Source organism: Gymnoscopelus microlampas, assembly GCF_963454915.1.
Source record: "Gymnoscopelus microlampas genome assembly, chromosome: 16".
NCBI classification, from domain to species: Eukaryota; Metazoa; Chordata; class Actinopteri; order Myctophiformes; family Myctophidae; genus Gymnoscopelus; species Gymnoscopelus microlampas.
Genome location: NC_139953.1, coordinates 22475821 through 22496159, shown reverse-complemented (window position 1 = coordinate 22496159; position 20339 = coordinate 22475821). Strand labels below are relative to the sequence as shown.

The 20339-nt window shown below is 42.7% G+C and overlaps 1 protein-coding gene and 1 pseudogene across 2 annotated transcripts in view; both read left to right on the top strand.

Moving 5' to 3' along the window:
* syne1a (spectrin repeat containing, nuclear envelope 1a) overlaps positions 1 to 12870 on the top strand; it is a gene marked incomplete at its 5' end in the record, with an annotated part of 159284 nt that extends 146414 nt beyond the window's left edge. Inside the window, 14 exon segments of the mRNA XM_084082326.1 lie at positions 287 to 469; positions 702 to 839; positions 1274 to 1465; positions 2821 to 3130; positions 3905 to 3973; positions 4609 to 4742; positions 4862 to 4982; positions 5128 to 5339; positions 6674 to 6880; positions 7329 to 7457; positions 7655 to 7936; positions 8168 to 8260; positions 9001 to 9062; positions 11197 to 12870. Of these exon segments, the coding sequence (XP_083938452.1) occupies positions 287 to 469; positions 702 to 839; positions 1274 to 1465; positions 2821 to 3130; positions 3905 to 3973; positions 4609 to 4742; positions 4862 to 4982; positions 5128 to 5339; positions 6674 to 6880; positions 7329 to 7457; positions 7655 to 7936; positions 8168 to 8260; positions 9001 to 9062; positions 11197 to 11473 (2409 nt within the window). The 3' untranslated portion in view covers positions 11474 to 12870.
* A 2456-nt stretch (positions 12871 to 15326) lies between these two features.
* Positions 15327 to 18544, top strand: LOC311062884 (actin, cytoplasmic 1-like; annotated as a pseudogene). The gene is made up of 4 exons: positions 15327 to 15362; positions 17324 to 17558; positions 17764 to 18187; positions 18525 to 18544. The product of its transcript is annotated as an actin, cytoplasmic 1-like (transcript).
* The last annotated feature ends 1795 nt before the right edge of the window (positions 18545 to 20339 follow it).

The window sequence follows — 20339 nt, the reverse complement described above, 5'->3', positions numbered from 1 at the left end:
CATGACATTGACACATTGTGTGTGTGTGTGTGTGTGTGTGTGTGTGTGTGTGTGTGTGTGTGTGTGTGTGTGTGTGTGTGTGTGTGTGTGTGTGTGTGTGCGTGTGTGCGCGTGTGTGCACCATTTATTAGGTTAAACAGTAAGTTATCAATGTTGCTTGTTTTCACGATTGAGTACATGTTTAGGATTGAAAGGATCATAGCACATTTAGTGTGCAGTATGCCTATCTGTGTCAGTATGGCTTCTATATTCCTAGCAATAACTTTGTGTGTATGTGTGTGTGTAGGCATTCCAGCGACAGGTGCAGGAGTGCCTGACCCAGCTGGAGCTGATCAATAAGCAGTACCGCCGCCTGGCCCGGGAGAACCGCACAGACTCGTCGTGCCGCCTTCGAGAGATGGTGCACGACGGGAACAGGAGATGGGACAACCTCCAGAAGAGAGTGGCCTCCATCCTACGCAGGCTCAAGGTACTGTTTTACACTGCCTGGGGGGCATATACAGTACATACTGTATGGATTAACATCCTGGACAGTTGAAGGAGGTGACCATGAGATCATAATGTTTGAGCAGTTTTCCCTCTTACCATAGGCGGTGTTAACAAACCACTCTACCCCGTATTTACTTAGTTATTAATTCTTGGTGTTTTAGTTGGGTAAGGTTTGCAATCAATAAATTGTTTCACTCCCTCTGTGTGTGCAGCACTTTATCAGCCAGAGAGAAGAGTTTGAAACGGCCAGAGACAGCATCCTGGTGTGGCTGACTGAGATGGACCTGCAGCTCACCAACATTGAACACTTCTCTGAGTGCGACGTTCAGGCTAAGATCAAACAGCTCAGGGTAAGAGTGACATTGAACAGTAGACATAACATACTCTGAACAACATATAAAAGACACAACTACTTAGTCTGAAGCATAGTGATGTTTGTATTATCTGGTGTTTATTTTAGCTGTTGCAAATCTCTTCTCTTCTCTTCTCTTCTCTTCTCTTCTCTTCTCTTCTCTTCTCTTCTCTTCTCTTCTCTTCTCTTCTCTTCTCTTCTCTTCTCTTCTCTTCTCTTCTCTTCTCTTCTCTTCTCTTCTCTTCTCTTCTTTCTCTCTAATTACACCTCTACATTCTAAACACTGTGTGTGTGTGTGTGTGTGTGTGTGTGTGTGTGTGTGTGTGTGTGTGTGTGTGTGTGTGTGTGTGTGTGTGTGTGTGTGTGTGTGTGTGTGTGTGTGTGTGTGTGTGTGTGTGTGTGTGTGTGTGTGTGTGTGTGTTTTTTCCTCAGGCTTTCCAGCAGGAGATCTGTCTTAACACAGGGAAGATAGAGCTGGTGTTCAGGCAGGGCGAGACCCTGATAGACAAGAGTGAACCTCTGGATGCGGCCGTCATAGAAGAAGAGCTAGAGGAACTGCAGAGGTACTGCCAGGAGGTCTTCGGACGCGTCGAAAGATACTACAAGAAACTCACACGGCTGCCGGTAAGTGTATTGATGATTGATTGAATACTTTATTTAGAAAGACATGGTAAAAGTACATGGAAGTACAATTCACAATACAAGGTCTGCTAAACCGGATCGCTCATAAAAGCCCTTGGCTTATTTAAAATGAGATCCCTGTGCACTCAAATCATGATGACATTTAAGAAGACATACTCAGGGAAATACTACACCCATATGCTAGTTATAAGCATAGGGCTAAACATCGACCTTGTGCTGTGACCTTAATCTTTGGAAAGAAATTCAATTAAAACCAATTGCACAGATCCTGCCTATCCCAGGGCCATCTCATCTTCCATGTTTCCAAATCTGATTAAAACTGTCCGAGTTGTCACTATGACAGACAGACAGACAGACAGACAGACAGACAGACAGACCCACCCTCTGCTGGGTGTGGCTCTAACCATGTACACTGGTGAAGAAGTGTACAGCCTTGCACAGATACACACAAACACACCTAAAGAATTTGTAAAAGACACATGCAGTGCTTGTGCTTTGCATTCATGTTAAAATATCCAAACACACAAAAACTACTGATACTGTGTCTGAATTTTTGTTTGTGTGAATGTTAATAACACAAATGCTGGGACTTACGTTGTTAAATACATTAAACAAACATACCAAGCGTTCGTAATTACTCCAGCTGTAAAAAGCAGAACAAGCAGACATTACCGTCAAAACACACTCTTTAAACAGATAGTAACACCCAGACTATGGCCTCTCTCTCCACCTGTGACGTGAATCATGAGGTTGCTGTTACACATGTCTAGCATACCTTAACACAAACAGCTGACTACACTGACCACACTGTGCACACACACTATAACTGCCTATACATTACTGTGCACGCATCCACACACACACATGCAGGCATGCACACGCAAACGTTCACTCACTCACCTCACAGTACCTCATTGTCACAGTTGTTGTAGCGTCCGTCACCCTGCCTGATTTCACAACATCTTTGTGAAGCCACATCTCTTATAAGAAAAGATAACATCAGATAAACCTTTATTGATCCCCGGACAAATTCATGTGTCATGGTAGTAACAGCAGTAATAGTGAAACACAGGAACAGCCAAAAAAAAAAGTCAATAGCCAATATAAAATAAGATACAATAAAAGGTTATAGTTAAGACAAAAGATATCTGCACTGGGTCTCTGAACGTTAATATAATGTACAGTCTATAAATAATTATATATGTATAAATATACAGTACAGTACAGTCTATCATCAGTGAATACAGTATTCTTACAGATACTGGTAAATATTAGCAATGCTTCTTTTAAGTTTCTTAACTTTGTTCTTCCTTTCCTTTCCTTTCCTCCCCTCCCAGCTGGCTGACGATGACCTGGATGGTTCAGACAGGGAGCTGGACATGGAGGAAGGAGGCGATCTCTCCGAGCTCCAGTGGGGCGACCCCTCCCTCCCCCGGCCATCCAGCCGACAAGCCTCAGGCGCGACTGTCCTTGCCCGGGCCGACCGCTCGGGACGGGGCACCCCGGCCAGCGTGGACTCCATCCCCTTGGAGTGGGACCACGACTACGACCTGAGCAGAGACCTGGAGAGCACCGAGGGCAGAGGTCAGGGTCGGGGTCAGGAGCAGGAGGATGAGTATCTCAGGACGACTGCTGCTGTGTTGTCAGGTGTGTCTGTGCGAGGACAACATTACATGAAGCGGATGCTGCACAAGCCACAATATATATTGCTTGTTTTGATTTGCTGAAGATTCCCTCTCAAAATGGAGAATCTTTTAGCCTGGCATGGCCAGACTAATAAATATCACTGCGTAGACATTAGTCTGGAATCTCTGTGTGGAACCTGCATTAACAAGGGGCGGATAAAAAAAAATGCCTCTGGTGATAAACCTGCCCCATATTTGCATACTGGGCCCTGATTGGTGCCCCACAATTTCAGGGGCGATTTTTTTGCACTGGCAGATCCGTCTGGTTTCCAGGCTAAGAATCTTTAGCCCCCTTTTTCAAACATCAACCGAGAACTTGCAACTGTAAACCCGCAAAAGATACATCATATTCACGTGGTGGAAATTTTGGAACCGAAACTGGGGGGAGGGAGGATGTATGACATTTATGTATGACATAAGAGCAAAATAGCCAGATGTGAATAGGTTAAACAGATTTAGATATTGCACACGCGCGCACACACACACACACACACACACACACACACACACACACACACACACACACACACACACATGCAGAAGTAATCAGTTTTATTACGATTTTCCTGTTGATGTTCTCTTTTTATTTACCGTTTCAATCATGGAGAATCTGTAAACCATAATTAAAGTTCCATTGGTAGCAAAAGAAGACTGAAGACTAAAGCAAACAACAGATTGGGACGGATAAACATGAGACACATTATTAAGTGGTGTGTTGTATGTCTCTTTTTCCCAGATGTAGTTATCCCAGAGAGCCCAGAGGCCTATATAAAACTGACTGAAAACACACTGAGATCTTCCTCTGGTAGGCAACGTCAACGCCCCCTTGTGGTTTCACATGCAAATGCATTCAAAAGGCTCCAATACCTCTGACCATAGCATGCTAACAAGGAATGCTGTTAGACAAGCTGACATGGTGTGCCTAAACAAACAACTAACGAGCCCCAGTATATTGAAAAGATTATCATACCATACCATAGGCAAGCATCACTAAAGTTGCATGTTCCTCTGGCAAATGAAGTTGGGCAAAAGTGTGTAAAGCATGCATCATTGCATGCAAAGGTCTGATTCACCGAATGCTTAATCTCAGCCATCACATTATTCATTTTCTTTTGTTTGGCTGCAGTTTATTTGCTTTTTTCCCCATTCACTGCTAATATTTATGTTTAATCATCTTAAAACATGACTTGTTCCTCTACCATGATACCTCATTCTCATAGCTGTCATATGAACGCATGCTTCTGTACCTTCAGTATTTGCATCAGTCTATTTCAACAGCATGCCAAAGTACATGTACATGGTTAAAATCCTCAGTGTTCGTCCATTTGTAACTAAATCAGAGAGTTACAACTCAGGAGCACTCAAGGATTTTACTTGCTGTCACGTATTTCTAAAAGTCCTCCCTCCTAAATGTGAGACCACCTTATGACCCCTGTGCAGGTGAGCCAGGCCAGTTGGAGGCCCATCTGAGACAGCTGGACCAGGCTCTGGATGCAGGACGCTACCAGCTCCAGCAGAGAGAGGCCATGCTCCACAGCACCAGCCCTGAACTGGACTCCACATACATGGGCTATGTGAGTCTGGTTTACCCTGCATGCACAGCACATTCCCCTTCTATTAGGTTTTCTTTGAAAAAGAATATCTGTCTAAAAAGCTTTCTATGACCAATAATACGTTATTATTGTTATTATAGATGCGTCTGATGGGTGAGTGTCGTGGCAGTATTGATGCAGTGAAGAGAGTAGAAGGTGAACTCACTGAGGATGACATGCCTGGACTCACCAACCCCACCAGTACAGACTCACAGAGTGCAGGTCAGTTACGCACGCACGAACGCACGCACGCACGCACACAATACATGCAATTAATAAAGACTCATGGAATTGTCACATTGCAAGCAGGCTGCTATAAGATGACCCTTTTTAAAATCTTGCTGTCAACACCTTTCTCTCCATTCAGGTGTAATTGAGCGCTGGGAGCTGATCCAGGCTCAGTCTCTGAGTGAGAAGCACAGGCACAAGCAGAACCTGCAGCAGTGGCAGCAGCTGATCTCAGACCTGCAGACAATGAGGGCCTGGCTGGGCCAGTCTGAGGCTGAACTCAGCCAGCTCAGAGGACTGGACCTCAGCACGGATATACACACCATCCAGGAGAGAATCAAGAAGCTCAAGGTGTGTGTGTGTGTGTGTGTGTGTGTGTGTGTGTGTGTGTGTGTGTGTGTGTGTGTGTGTGTGTGTGTGTGTGTGTGTGTGTGTGTGTGTGTGTGTGTGTGTGTGTGTGTGTGTGTGTGTGTGTGTGTGTGTGTGTGTGTGTGTGTGTGTGTGTGTGTGTGTGTGTGTGTGTGTGTGTGCGTGCGTGCGTGCGTGCGTGCGTGCGTGCGTGCGCGCGCGCGCGCTGCATAGTTTCAAACACCAATTATTTCAATATCAACGCCTTGTGCTGCAAAGCGTGGGAGCTTGTAGACTATTTTCGGTGTGAAACATCGGCAACTAAGTACAAACCCGGCTTAATTGTATAGTACAATATCTAATTTCCTCCACTGTACATGCAGTTTATCAACAGTAGTTTGATGCCACTAGTCTCGCAGCTGCCATGTACATTGCATTCATGAGCTCTGCCATGCACACACACTGCCATACACACACACACACACGCGCGCGCAGACACGCACACACACACGCAGCTTTGGCCTGTAAAGCATCAGACAGGATGTCAACATGCTATAAATACATATTTCAGAAGCCTACAGTACTAAACAACATCCAGCCTGTACTGTGTACACACATCTCAGCTAAGTGTACTGTCCCTGTCTGCACCCGGTGTGTTATCTAGTACTGTTGACAAGCAGCAATGTTGTGTTACGGCTGTAAACAGTGCTGTAAACTTGACAGTACCTAGGTACACAGTTTTGTTGCACGTGTCCCCGAGCGCCACACAGTGGCTGCTCACTGCTCCTAATGATTATAGGATGGATAAAATGCAGAGGACAAATTTCATGTGCAAATATACTGTGACAAATAATGACTCTGGTATACGGTAAATGTCACTTTCCAGAACCCATGAAGTTCTGTGACGTTTTTTGTTTGTTTGTTTACGTTTCGATTATAACCAGAACCTCTCCTGAAGGGGAAGATACGTCATAAAAAAGAACAAATAAAGCATCTAAAAAGCTCAAAATAGCTAAGTTCACAACGCGTCACATTGCACCGCATTGTGAGCTTGCAGATCTGCTATTTTCACTATTTTAGAAAGATTTGTTGTACCCTTCTTTTCACAATGCATTGTGGGATAAAATGGGTCCAAGACATCATTATTATCATTATACATTCGGACTCGGACAGCACAACAAAATAATAATGCAATAATAATGTAATAATGCACTATATAGTGATTATTGACAAACATACATATGGATAGTCATAATCACACAACTAGAAATGGAAAAACACATTACATTTATGTTATTATTGATTTTAACTCATCTATTCCTGTCTCTTCTGACCAGGAGCTGCAGAAGAGTCTGGATGGCCACAAGTCAGAGGTGCTGTCAATCAACCTGAGCAGTGCCGATTTCCTCCAATCAGAGCCTGACTCTGAGGAGGCATGGGAGCTGAGGGATGCGCTGAAGGAGATGAACTCTCGCTGGGACAGGCTGGGTGCCTCTCTAGAGGCCTGGAGGGAAGAGCTACAGAGGGCACTGATGCAGTGTCAGGTACCATAGATCATGCACGCACACGCACACGCACACGCACGCACGCGCGCGCGCGCGTGCACACACACACACACACACACACACACACTCACTCACTCACTCACTCACTCACTCACTCACTCACTCACTCACTCACTCACTCACTCACTCACTCACTCACTCACTCACTCACTCACTCACTCACTCACTCACTCATTACCTAATCTAATCCATTTTTAATCCAGTTTTATTCACTTAGCGTATGTTCCTGTGAACTTAAGCATGTACAGAGGCTCTCAGATTAATATTGTGAACGCTTGTAGATGGATATAATGTACTATAAAAGCAATTAATGTCTAGTCATAGAGGATGTAGTTGCAGCCTATGGGACCACATGTCCCTCTATGGCCGTCATGATGTGAACACGGTCAGATCTGAACAATGTCTACTGTCATATCCCCACCTTAAGGAGTTCCATGAGATGAGCCACGGGTTGCTCTTGTGGCTGGAGAACATCGACCGCAGGAGAAACGAGGTGGTGCCCATCCCTCCCAAACTGGATCGTAAAACATTACTAGCTCATCACAGAACACTGATGGTATGTCTGTCCGTCCAATACTGGGTCGTGGTGTAACGGCACGTACTGTCCTAATCTACACTGTTTTAAGTTCTTTCCTGTTACTGATGAATGTCAGTGTCTTGTGACTAATATTACGTCAAGACCATTGGATTGAAAAACACATTCAGGTAACTCTTTTAATCTCAAGCTCCATTTTCATTTATCCTCATCCGCAGCAAATCAAGAGTGAGCTGCTGGACTCCCAGCAGAAGGTGACCTCCCTCCAGGAACTGTCAGCCCAGCTGCTGGTTCACACTCAGTCCCATAATGCAGTCCTACTTCAGTCCCCAGCTTCAGAGCAGCAGGCCCTGGCACACACGCAGGCCCAAGGCAGCGAGCGTCTGGAGGCCCAGGAGAAGGTGCACGTGATCTGGAACAGGCTGAGGCTGCTCTTGAGAGAGGTCAGCGCTGACCTGGAGGGTCTAGAGAGGAGGCTGGAGAATGCGGACACACAACAGGTCAGAGACAGACTTTTTGAGTTTCCTGAAGGTTCTTCTAGCCCCAAACTCATTGTGAAGTTTTGTCGCAATGCTTCTAACAGTTAAACTAGTTTAAAAAATAGGTTTCTCCCAAAGTCTGATGAAATGGATGAGGTGTCTGTATGTAAACTTTCCCTTTACATATCATTTCCTCCTCGGTTAACACTTTACTGTTCAGTAGTATCATTTTCTACTGGGTTTATGTTGCAGGAGTCCCTACTTTCTCTTCCTGTTAACAAGTCTGGCATCTCTGCATCAACTGGTCCAGTGAGAGAAGGGGCACACCCAAGTCGCAGACGATCGGTAATGTATTCCATTGTGCTGTCATGGGAGGGGTACTGTACAGCTAATGTATGTAGTTAACGTCTCCGATATAGCATCTTTAAATTACTCCCACCAAGTTAGTTAGATGTCCTATCAACCAATATATGATTCTCCCTCTTTCCCAAATGCATGTATAGACCCTGTAGTGCCTAGACCAACCCCCCCCCCCCCTCCTTTTGTTTTTATGATCAACGCAAGTTGATTGCCCCTGGTTTCCCTTGTCAGTTGCTTGCCAACATGCCAGCTGATATTTTGCTATCCCAACCACCTTTTTGGAAATGTTTTTTGCTGCCCACACCATGTTGATCTGCATAGCCAAAACTTTACAAGAAAAACTGGCTTTTCTGTTTGCTAGAATGATGACCAAATGATTTTTGTGACAATTTAATCGATAGATTAATTGATAGTTTACATTACATGAACAATGATGCTTGAATCTTTTTTATGTTATTTTAAGTGTCCTTTTAATTGTGTAAATTTGTTTCACTGTTTTTAGCAGTTAGGTTTGAGAAGCCAGATTTCTTGGTTCTGACAGTATATCACCGTCATTGATTATGTTGCTGCCCCTTTGGTTGATAATGTCTCTATAGCTGAAGTTACTGCTATCTTTATGTTATTAGTTTGTTTGTTTTCCTCTCATCTGAAGCTTTGTCTTTATTTGCCCTGGACTGAAACATTCTTTCTTTCTTTTACCCCTCCCTGCTCATTACGTGGTACAGCCCCGGGGCAAAAGTAGTCAGGCCCACGCAGAGCGACTCCCTGAGAGCGGCCCGCGCCACAGGTACCTCTCTCCTGGACTCTAGAACAACAGGGAGGATTATGGAACAAAAGTCACAACAGAACCCGGTCTTTCAGTATTCCCTCTACTCATGAAACATCAGCATCTGCCTCTCCCATAGTGGCTTTTACCCCAATCACAACTATAAGTCAACATAGTTTGATCAACAAACTAAACACAAACTAAACACAAATAAGTGATGTTTCACTTGTAGTAGGAGACTTAATGCTAAGAATAATAGCAGTTCTGATAACAGAGCTGTGTTGATTTTTATTCTCTTGCAATTGGATAACATCCTGACATCAAGTCTTACCCCTGTTCCATCATCCTTCCTTTCTCTAGAGGCCATGTTACCAGCTATTAAAAGAGTGGGGAATCGCCTGTATCGGGCAGCTCCCCGTCTCCTTTAAGTGGAAATGTTTTATTTCTGTGCTTCCATTGCACTGCTGCTCTCCCTCGCTGTTCTGAATGGCGTTGTCAAGTGTTATCATAAGGTCATCATACACCTTTTTGCTTCCCACTTTTCTCAGATTAACCCTGTAGTTCTCTCCTTCGCCACTAGATGACACTATGTGAATCCTAATACTCCTATTTTCTCGTCCCCCTTTAGTCCTGTTTTTTGTATCATATCTTTCTGCACTGTTTCATTCTATGTATATAGTTTAAAAGCGGGATCTTGGGTGTTATATCCTTCTGTCCATTTATTTTCGTCTGCACTGTTCTCCTTTCACCAACTCACCTGCCTCTGTCCCTCCATTATTTCTGAAGCCACTGTCTGTGATATCTAATAACACCATGTACGTACATGTGGTGAGTCGTGACCTTGGTTGATGGCAATCATGCCAGCAGTGGTATGGCACAAGCAATTAGGTTGTTGGTTTCCTTTTGTATGTGACGCAGTGAGCATTGCATTCCCCCTAGTAACCTAGTTGATACTAATTGGCTGCGGAAATTGAAATGTACCAAAGACGGCAGAGTTGCCATGGAGATTAAATGTTTTCTTGCGTGGGCCACCTGAAGAAGCAGATATGCGAGTGTGGTGTGTCTGTGTGTGTGTACACACACGCACGCACGCACGCACGCACGCACGCACGCACGCACGCACGCACGCACGCACACACACACACACACACACACACACACACACACACACACACACACACACACACACACACACACACACACACAGTGGTCATGTTTATCGTAGAGTACTTGTACACATCAGTCATTGTGAATGTAAAAGGACTAAGTCAATTTGTCCGGTTACAGTGTGTGCATTTGGAGGGGTCTATCTGAGCAGGCCTGTGGGACTGTCTCAGCCCCAGATAGGTTGAGTCAGAGTAGGAACATGGTGTTCCTTCTCCTGCCTCCTCTTGGCTCCCACATGGGAGTCTCTGGGAGTCTCTGGGGAGGCATTTGGCACGCCTCTTTTAGCTTGGAATGAGATGTGACATTGAACTCTCACACACTCCACTCTGAAGCCAGAGCATCTTCATACTCAGTGAGGAAAGAAAACAGCTAACTAGTGGTGCACTTTGTTCATTATGTTCCGATACTAATATGCACATTAGTACTGTATGTGGGTGTTTGTTCTGGTGTATGTGTGTGTCTCTGTACATGTATGTATGTGTGTCCAGCTCTGTGTATGCATGTGTATGTGCGTGCAGGAGTATTCTGGTGTTTCTGTTACTTTTAACTTCTCATGTTTCTTATTGTAACTATCTTTTACCTGAGGATGGATGTACAGTAGGGGTACATGTTGCATTTCCGTATGTCTAGCTCTCCTTCCTGCTGTGTTTGAATACCAATGTTTCTATCCACCAGACTGAGTCAAAAGGTATTGGCAAATGATTCATGTTCTTTGTTTTAACCTACACAGAGTAACAGATAGCTGGTTTTAAATCTGGACAATTCAGATTGTGGGTTTGGGCTGTCCTTCAAAGAAAACCTACACTAAATTGACTTTCCTGCCATTGTCTAAACATCCTGCCAGTCATTGTTGTGCGCTACATGGTGAACACCACTAATCTGGAACCCAACTTGGGTAAAACAAAGTATTTGCCAATGATATATGACCCAGGTCTGTTTTGCGTGTGTGTGTGTGCTTGATTTAACTCCCGTCTCCATCTCCCTGCAGTCTGAGCAGATCGTCAGGGGGCGTTGGCTGCGCTTCCTCCCGTTCTGACCTCCCAGGCGGCCTGTCCTCCTCCTCCTCCGCCCCATCGAAGGGCCAGTCCTTCCTGCTGCGTGTCCTCAGGGCCGCACTTCCCGTCCAGCTGCTGCTCCTGCTCCTGATCGGCCTGGCCTGCCTGGTGCCCATGACGGAAGAGGACTATAGCTGCCACCATGCCAACAACTTTGCCCGCTCCTTCCATCCCATGCTGCGCTACACCAATGGACCTCCGCCTATATGAGGGACAGTTTACTGAGCTACCCGCTGCTTTGCCAAGGACTCCGCGGAGTCGTATGAATGTTCCCTCTCTTGCCCCCAACCCACTACCTGGCTCTACAACAAGAGACTCCGTGTTGTGGAAGGACACTTGTATAAAGTGACTCTAGTGGTGATAGCGAGACTTGTGTCTGATGCTGTCAGATTTCCCTACTAACAAGAAATGCACTGTTCTGAAGAGTTCCCCTGAGTCTTTAAAACCAGTTTCTATCTCCAGGGTCAATGGACCTTTTCCTGGGACAACCCCCAACCCCACCCAGTGATAATCTGATGTGTTTTTATCCTTTCTAACTTAAAAAAAAATGTGTACATTATTATTGAAATGAAACTTGTGTCATTGATGAAAAACAAAGCACTATTTATATACTGTATGTTGGGAGCCAAAGTCAGCCGAGCTGTTTGTCCACGCAAATTCAGTGCTGCTACTATTTATTTTGTGTTCAATCAGTTGGTAGATTGTTAGTATAGATGAACCTAAGGCACCACCTAGGGAGTGGCGTATCATACCTAGACTGTAGACCACGCAAATGATACCATCACAACTCTTCATATCTGGGGCTGTGATCATCACAGCCCTAGATATGAAGAGTTTTTGCTACAAAATGACATAACCACCATTTGAAAAATCATCACATCAGCTGTTATAAAATGAATGAATAGCACAATATTAAAATCCTTGATTGTGTTCTTTGAAGGTTAGTAACCAAAGTCCTTGTTTGGCAAAATGAGTGATTGACTGAGTTGCCAATCAACTACAATATATTTTAGAGGTATTGGATGATGAAGCTATGACTTTTTTCTTTGTTCCAAAATGGGGTTGTCTGTAGCATTTTGGGTCTCTTCATATGTGAATACAGCTAAAATCTGAAACCTATAGCACTGACTTGAGCACTGTTGAAGGTACTGCACTGAAGCCGTCCGACTGAGATGGCCCACTTGTTTTCCCCAAAAGCCAATGCTAGTATTTTTTATTTTATTTCAGTATTTAAACATCTTGGGCATCTACAAAAGAAAGAAATCATGTATGCTCACTTGTTATCGGATTCAGTTGATTTGTATATTAATGTTTGAAATGCCTTTGAATATAAGCAGTTATTTTTTTACCTCGGTTTGAGCATGCACTTGAAAGTCCCTTGCTTTTGAGAAAACCAAACAATCACTCGTAGTGTTGAGTTAGCTGGACATGACATGAAATAGTGTGCTTTGTAATAATGTTGATTCTGACGTGATGGACAGACATCAGAATCACTGCGTTGTTCAAATGTACCCTGTAAAAAAAATAATGAAATATGAAAATGGTTATTTATGTATGTACAGTTTGCTAACGCTAACATTCATGAAGAATACTCTCTTTGCATATAATAAAACATCAAATATACATGTTATCGTCTCCTTTATGAGAGATCAAAAGAATATGTAATACATACATATGTATATATATATATATATATATATATATATATATATATATATATATATATATATATATATATATATATATATATATATATATACATATATATATATATATATACATATATATATATACATATATATATATATATATACATATATATATATATACATACGTATATATATATATACATACATACATACATACATACATACATACATATATACATATTAGGGGTGTGCCGATACACTAATTTCACGAAACGATACGATACGATATTTGGCTCACAACTTCGATACGATTTCGATACGATACGCACTTTTTTTATTATGAAAATATATGGAGGAGAAAAAAAGAAAATGCAAACAAATAATTCTGTTTTTGCATTATTCAGACATGCAAACTTGTAGCTTTTCAGCTACAATAGCCGTTTTGAATCCAAATAGTATGACACCTGACCCGAAAAAAAAACATGTTGTCACTCTTTTCACTTCGGGGCTGTTTGCATGCCTGATTATTATGATTGTAAAAAAAAAAAAAAAAAAAAAAAATTCAAAAACGATATTTTTTTTTCTTCCAAAACGATACATATCGTCGCGAAAACGTATCGCGATATATCGCGGGACGATATATCGGCACACCCCTAATACATATATATATATATATATATATATATATATATATATATACATATATATATATATATATATATATATATATATATATACACACACACACACACACACACAAATATATATATATAAAAGACCCTCTTCCCTGTACAATGTAAGTCAATAAGGAGCATATTTTAAATGATCAATTTCTAGTCAATGGAGAAATTATTTTTGATTTCTTGTCCACCTGTGGAGTTACATCATGATGGCAAGGTAAGTACACAACCCAAACCTCCTATACCAAAGTGGTCTTGCCCTTTAAGCAGTAAATCTGATCACAAACCAATGAGGTTATTCAATTCTTATGCGAAAATCAACGTACAACGTCATTAAAGCAGACACACAGGGTTATTGTAATTTAAAGGTGTCCCAAGACACTAGTGATGCGCGGGTTGACCCGTAACCCGCGGCGCGGGTGGGTCAAGTCAGAATTTCGGAGAATTTTATGCGGGCTGCGGGTGAGCGGGTCAGCCGCTCTCACACGCAAAAAAATAAATAAAATCACATGCTCTTGTTTTGTCTTTATTCCTAATAAGAATAAGAATAATAACAATAAAACAGTTTGAATACACTTGGGGATTATTTTCTAACCATGATTTTACAGAATAAAAAAAAAATTGCGGGTCGCGGGGCGGGTTAATCCATAGATTTATATATGGGTTCGCGGGGCGGGTTGAGGCGGGTTGGGTTCCGTCGCGGGGCGGGGCGGGGCGGGTCATGAAAAAACCCGACCCGCGCATCACTACAAGACACCCAACCCCTAACTGCTCCCGTTAATTAATAAATAATACATTTACATGAGGTCATATCATTCATAATAATATAATATAATATAATATAATATAATATAATATAATATAATATAAGAAGTATAAAAACCACATTAGTTGTAAAAGACGTGTCTTTTCAACAGATATGTCTTTACCCACTGCACACGGGATCGAGTTTACCGTCGTGCAAACTTTGTACCGTCGTTCTACCGTCGCTCCCCATTGACTTCCATGCGTTTAGGTTCTTACCGTCGCCCCCACCCTACCCGTCCTCCTTTGACTGTCCCCGCCCCCTTCCTTTGACTATCCCCGCCCCCTCCGAGGCTCTCTCAGGTTCTCGACGGCCGCCATCTTTGTTTACTTTTAGATGGACAGGGAGGCTCTGCGCTTTTTAATTCGTTACAGACCCCCGCGACCAAACACCGACGGTCCCTCGGTGCCGGTCGGGACCCAATAACGTTCCGTTCTATGTTTTATGTGTTTTTGATGACGTTAAGGCCTGGATTTGGACGTCTTTCTCTCGGCCCGCGGCAGCCAGCGTTGCCAGACTATGGGAGAGAATCGAGCGACCCGGTCTGGGAAAACAAAGCCCAAAAGAAGCTACTATATGGACTATATGGGCCACACGAGCCCCAACGGATGGTCTCTTTGTGCTGGTTGGGACCCAATAACGTTCAGATTTGATGTTTTATATGCTTTTGATGACATCAAGCCGTGGATTTTTACATCAGCGTTGCCAGGTTTGGGAGAGAAACGAGCGCCTGGCCTTTTAAACCTACTGTTTACAATGCTGTGCTAACGTTGTAAACAGACGATTTTATATTTAATATGATTTTAAATATATTTAGCGTAGTTTAAGGGTCTTATTTGTTGAAAGGAGGAGATGCTAGCGAGATTAGCGCGTTAGCATTAGCGTCTACTTAAAGAGGGGCTTAAAGGCTCTAGGGGACAGTTTATAACATGCTAAAGCAAACGATTGTGTGCTCAGATAACCTGGTGAGTTGGTGGATTTACAGTGGATTCATTATGAGATCAATCTGGGATGTTATAAGTGTGTATTGGGCTGTATGTAACCTGCAGTTTAAAGATAACAGTCCATGTTAGACACATATCATTATTCATAGAACATCACTGATCACCATTGAAGCCTCGATTTTACATTTCATATTATTTAAAATATTTTTAGCTTGGTTATTATAGCAGTTTGAGGGAAAGAGCTCTAGCTCCGTTTTTGTACTGTTATTTAACATGACAATATGTTTTGTGGTCATGGGTCAATGTGTGTTGTTGGTCAACACATGTTTACCTACATCTGGGGTGTGTGGGTTTTGTAAACTGCTCAGTGTAACATGCATGATATTATACTGCTAAATGAGGAGAAATCTAATTAGTGATGGACTGTTTCAGACAATGTAATGTATTGTAGATGTTGATTCTAATCACTGTATCTGATCTGTTTATGTATGTCTAGGCCCCTATGCTCTTGTTTATTGTACATTATAGAGCACTGAGGGTGTACAAATGGATCCTCAGGGGTCCATTTGGTTCCATTTGTACACTCTTGAGAGATAGGATTTTATAATATTGATGGAGGTCCCAGAGATAGAAAATGTTATCAAATGGGGGTCTAATGCATATCAAACTGGGGGTCCTTGACATTAAAATGTTTGAGAACCACTGACAGGGGATACTGTGTGTTCCTATTTGAGACAGTTATGTATGCAAATATTCCAAAACGTTCACTTCATGTTTTTAAATAGCCGATCTACAAGCTTGTAGATTGGCTATTTTCAAATGGCTGGTGTGGCTTGCTGATTTTGATGTTATAGATATTAACACGTTTTTCTGGGGACCCTGTACAGTTAATCAGTACAGTTATTTAACATGACAGTGTAGTGCTAAAGCTGAAGTTGAAATCCAGCTCTTAGAGAACCACTCCCCTGCTGTGTGTTCACATTATTTGAGATATTAAATGATGTGCAGGCCTATTGGCTTTGGACTGACAGAGACAGAAAGCTGTTCAATTATGTATTTTTAATTATGTACATTTAGTTATGTGTAGGCCTTTATGTATAGTCTACATGATTGTGGATGTTGTGTGTGCATTATGCTCCCAACTAGTGTAATAGAGTTGAGGCTTTGGACAGAGAGACACTCAAAGCTGTTTATGTGAATAAAATGTTCATCCAATACGTGTGCTATTACAGTAGTTCTCAAACGTTTTCATGTGAAGGACCCCCAAATTAATATGCATTTTACTATAGGGTTTATTGATGATTTTGATGTTATAATAACACATTTTTCTGGAGACCCCCGGGAACCCCCTTAAGGACCCCTGGGTGCTGTACCCTGCTGACTGTCTCACCTTTGTCCTGTATGTTAAATTAGCCAATCTACAAGCTTTCATGTTAAGTAGGGGTGTGCCGATATATCGTCCCGCGATATATCGCGATACGTTTTCGCGACGATATGTATCGTTTTGGGGAAAAAAAATATCGTTTTTGAAAAAAAAAAAATTTGACAACATGTTTTTTTTTCGGGTCAGGTGTCATACCATTTGGATTCAAAACGGCTATTGTAGCTGAAAAGCTACAAGTTTGCATGTCTGAATAATGCAAAAACAGAATTATTTGTTTTCATTTTCTTTTTTTCTCCTCCATATATTTTCATAATAAAAAAAGTGCGTATCGTATCGTATCGAAATCGTATCGAAGTTGTGAGCCAAATATCGTATCGTATCGTTTGGTGAAATTAGTGTATCGGCACACCCCTAATGTTAAGTAAATTGGTTTTCAGGATTCAAAAATGGCAAAAAGCTTGCAGATATGCCACTTTTGTGACACTGTAGCATGCTCAAGTAGGGCATTAATTTACAAAAGTGAAAATATGGAGATTAGGTGTTTCTCCCCCCCCCCCCCTGCTGTTTGTTAACCTTTGTGTTTCTTCTTCCTCTCCAGGGTGTGATGGTGGGCATGGGCCAGAAGGACAGCTACGTGGGCGACGAGGCCCAGAGCAAGAGAGGCATCCTGACCCTGAAGTACCCCATCGAGCACGGCATCGTCACCAACTGGGACGACATGGAGAAGATCTGGCATCACACCTTCTACAACGAGCTGCGTGTGGCCCCCGAGGAGCACCCCGTCCTGCTCAACCCCCCTCAACCCCAAGGCCAACAGGGAGAAGATGACCCAGGTAAGAAAACAAAAACTGGGGACTTGCAGGAAGATGTGGGGCTGGGTTGTGAACGAGATTTTTTTTTTCGAAACCCGACATTTAGAAAAAACAATAACCGACTTAGTCTGGCTGGTTTGAGAACCACTGAACTAGAGCAATATTCGTTCTTTGTGATAACAGAAGTGACTCATCATCTAACCCACCCAACCCTCTCTTCATTCAGATCATGTTCGAGACCTTCAACACCCCCGCCATGTACGTGGCCATCCAGGCCGTGTTGTCTCTGTACGCCTCTGGTCGTACCACTGGTATCGTCATGGACTCCGGTGACGGTGTGACCCACACTGTGCCCATGTACGAGGGCTACGCTCTGCCCCATGCCATCGTCAGGTTGAACCTGGCTGGACGCGACCTCACAGACTACCTCATGAAGATCCTCACCGAGAGGGGCTTCTGCCCAACAGCCGAGCGTGAGATCGTGCGTGACATCAAGGAGAAACTGTGCACTGGACTTTGAGCAGGAAATGGGCACCGCGTCCTCGTCTTCCTCCCTGGAGAAGAGCTACGAGCTGCCCGACGGACAGGTCATCACCATCGGCAACGAGAGGTTCCGTTGCCCAGGGCCCTCTTCCAGCCCTCATTCCTCGGTGAGTCACTAATTTCAGTAATTTGGATTCCATAGCAGCCAGCATGTCTTCTATGGACGCATGTTGGTCAGCGAAAATAGCCGATCTACAAGCTTTCAATGTGTCTTGTAGATTGGCTATTGTCGAGTATTTAAAGCCAGAGTCTGATTTCTTTGCCTGGTTGGCAGTAAGTAAAACGGCAGGAACAATATTACTAAACATCATAATTGTATGTATTGACTCATTTTAACACTGTTTCACAGTCTCATAATAATAGGGTTTGGCCATACACATTTTCAGTCGTGAGCTTTTATTTTGCTTTAATCTATGTTTACATGAAATGTTATCACTCAATTAGTTGTCACACTGTCCAGTTAACAAATTTGGTTCCATTTGTACACTTTCTTAGGATTTTATAGTATAGATTGTGGTCCCAGAGATAGAAAATGTTATCAAATGGGGGTCCGTGGTGTAATGCACATCAAACTGGGGATCCTTGAAATTAAAAGGTTTGAGAACCACTGTGACAGGGGATACTATGTGTTCCTATTTGAGACAGTTATGTATGCAAATATTCCAAAACGTTCACTTCATTAATGTTTTTAAATAGCCGATCTACAAGCTTGTAGATTGGCTGTTTTCAAATGGCTGATGTATATAGGGTATATGTGGCTTGCTGATTTTGATGCTATAGATATTAACACATTTTTCTGGGGACCCTGTACAGTTAATCAGTAAAGTTATTTAACATGACAGTGTGGTGCTAAAGCTGCAGTTGAAATCCATCTCTTAGAGAACCACTTCCCTGGTGTGTGTTCATATTATTTGAGATATTAAATTATGTGCAGGCCTATTGGCTTTGGACTGACAGAGACAGAAAGCTGTTCAATACATGTTCATCCTGTGTGCAAATAGCCAATCTACAAGCTTGTAGATCGGCTATTTTCAACCAGGTGATGAAAGGAGTGGCTAAAATGTGTAACATGGATTATAGGCCAAATGCTACAGCAGAGGAAATGGTGAGAAATCAAATGAGTGTTTTAGACAATATGCATCTTGATTCTAACCAAATTACTGTATCTGAGATATTTATTTATGTCTAGGCTCCTATGCTCTTGTTTAGTGTACATGATAGGGCAGTGGTTCTCAAACAGAGGGTGTACAAATGGAACCAAATGAACCCTCACCGGTCCATTTGGTTCCATTTAAACACTCTTAGAGTTAGGATTTTAAAGTATAGATTCAATTCAGAACCTCTGCCCCAAATTGTTCACATGGGCCTGTTATAGCGCCACCAGGAGGCCGCTTTATGCAAAACATTTCTTTTGACAGTACTCCTACAGATTCTGTCCAAACGTCAGGTAAATCGGTACACAGTATCTCTATAGTCATTAAACAAAACGGGTCTTTCAGATTTTTTCCTGATTGGCTAAAAATGGCTTCCAAAGTTTGCAGGAGTGCTCAGTTTTGAACAAAATGCCTCGAATCATGATCACAGCATGCAATTTCCCTGAAACTATGCACGCACATTCCCACTATGCCGAGGAAGAAATGCCACTTAAAACATTTAAAATCAGCCTCATGGTGGCGCTAAAACAGGCCGATTCGTGTTTTTACCTATAACTGCACCGATCTGTATAAAACTTTGCATACGCACTCCCTAGAGGCCAAGGAAAAACCTTTGCCCTGCATTTTTCACATCTGCCTTTTATAGCGCCACCAAGAGGCCGACTTATATAAAACACATTTGTTTATATTACTCCTTCCCATTTTATCCAACTTTCACACAAATCGGTAGACATCTCTCTATAGTCATGTGTTCAAGACAGATCTGTTTAATTTTTCATATTCCATCCTGATTGGCTAAGATTAACATATAAAGTTTGCAGTAGTGGCTTGTTTTGAACAAAATTCCGCAAATCATGAACGCAGCGTCTGATTGCCGTGCATGGCCTAGGAAGAAATGGCACCCTTTTCACATTGGTCTATTATAGCGCCACCAGGATGCCAAAATAACCTACCTGACCTGGCGGAGACCTGTGCTCTGAGGAGCACTTTTTCTAGTTCCCCTTGGGTTCCTCTCATTCACACACATGTATTCTGTCTTGCTGCGGCAAAATGTTCACTTAATTGCTTATGGATCGTCTATTTCAAATAATTGATGTATAGGGTT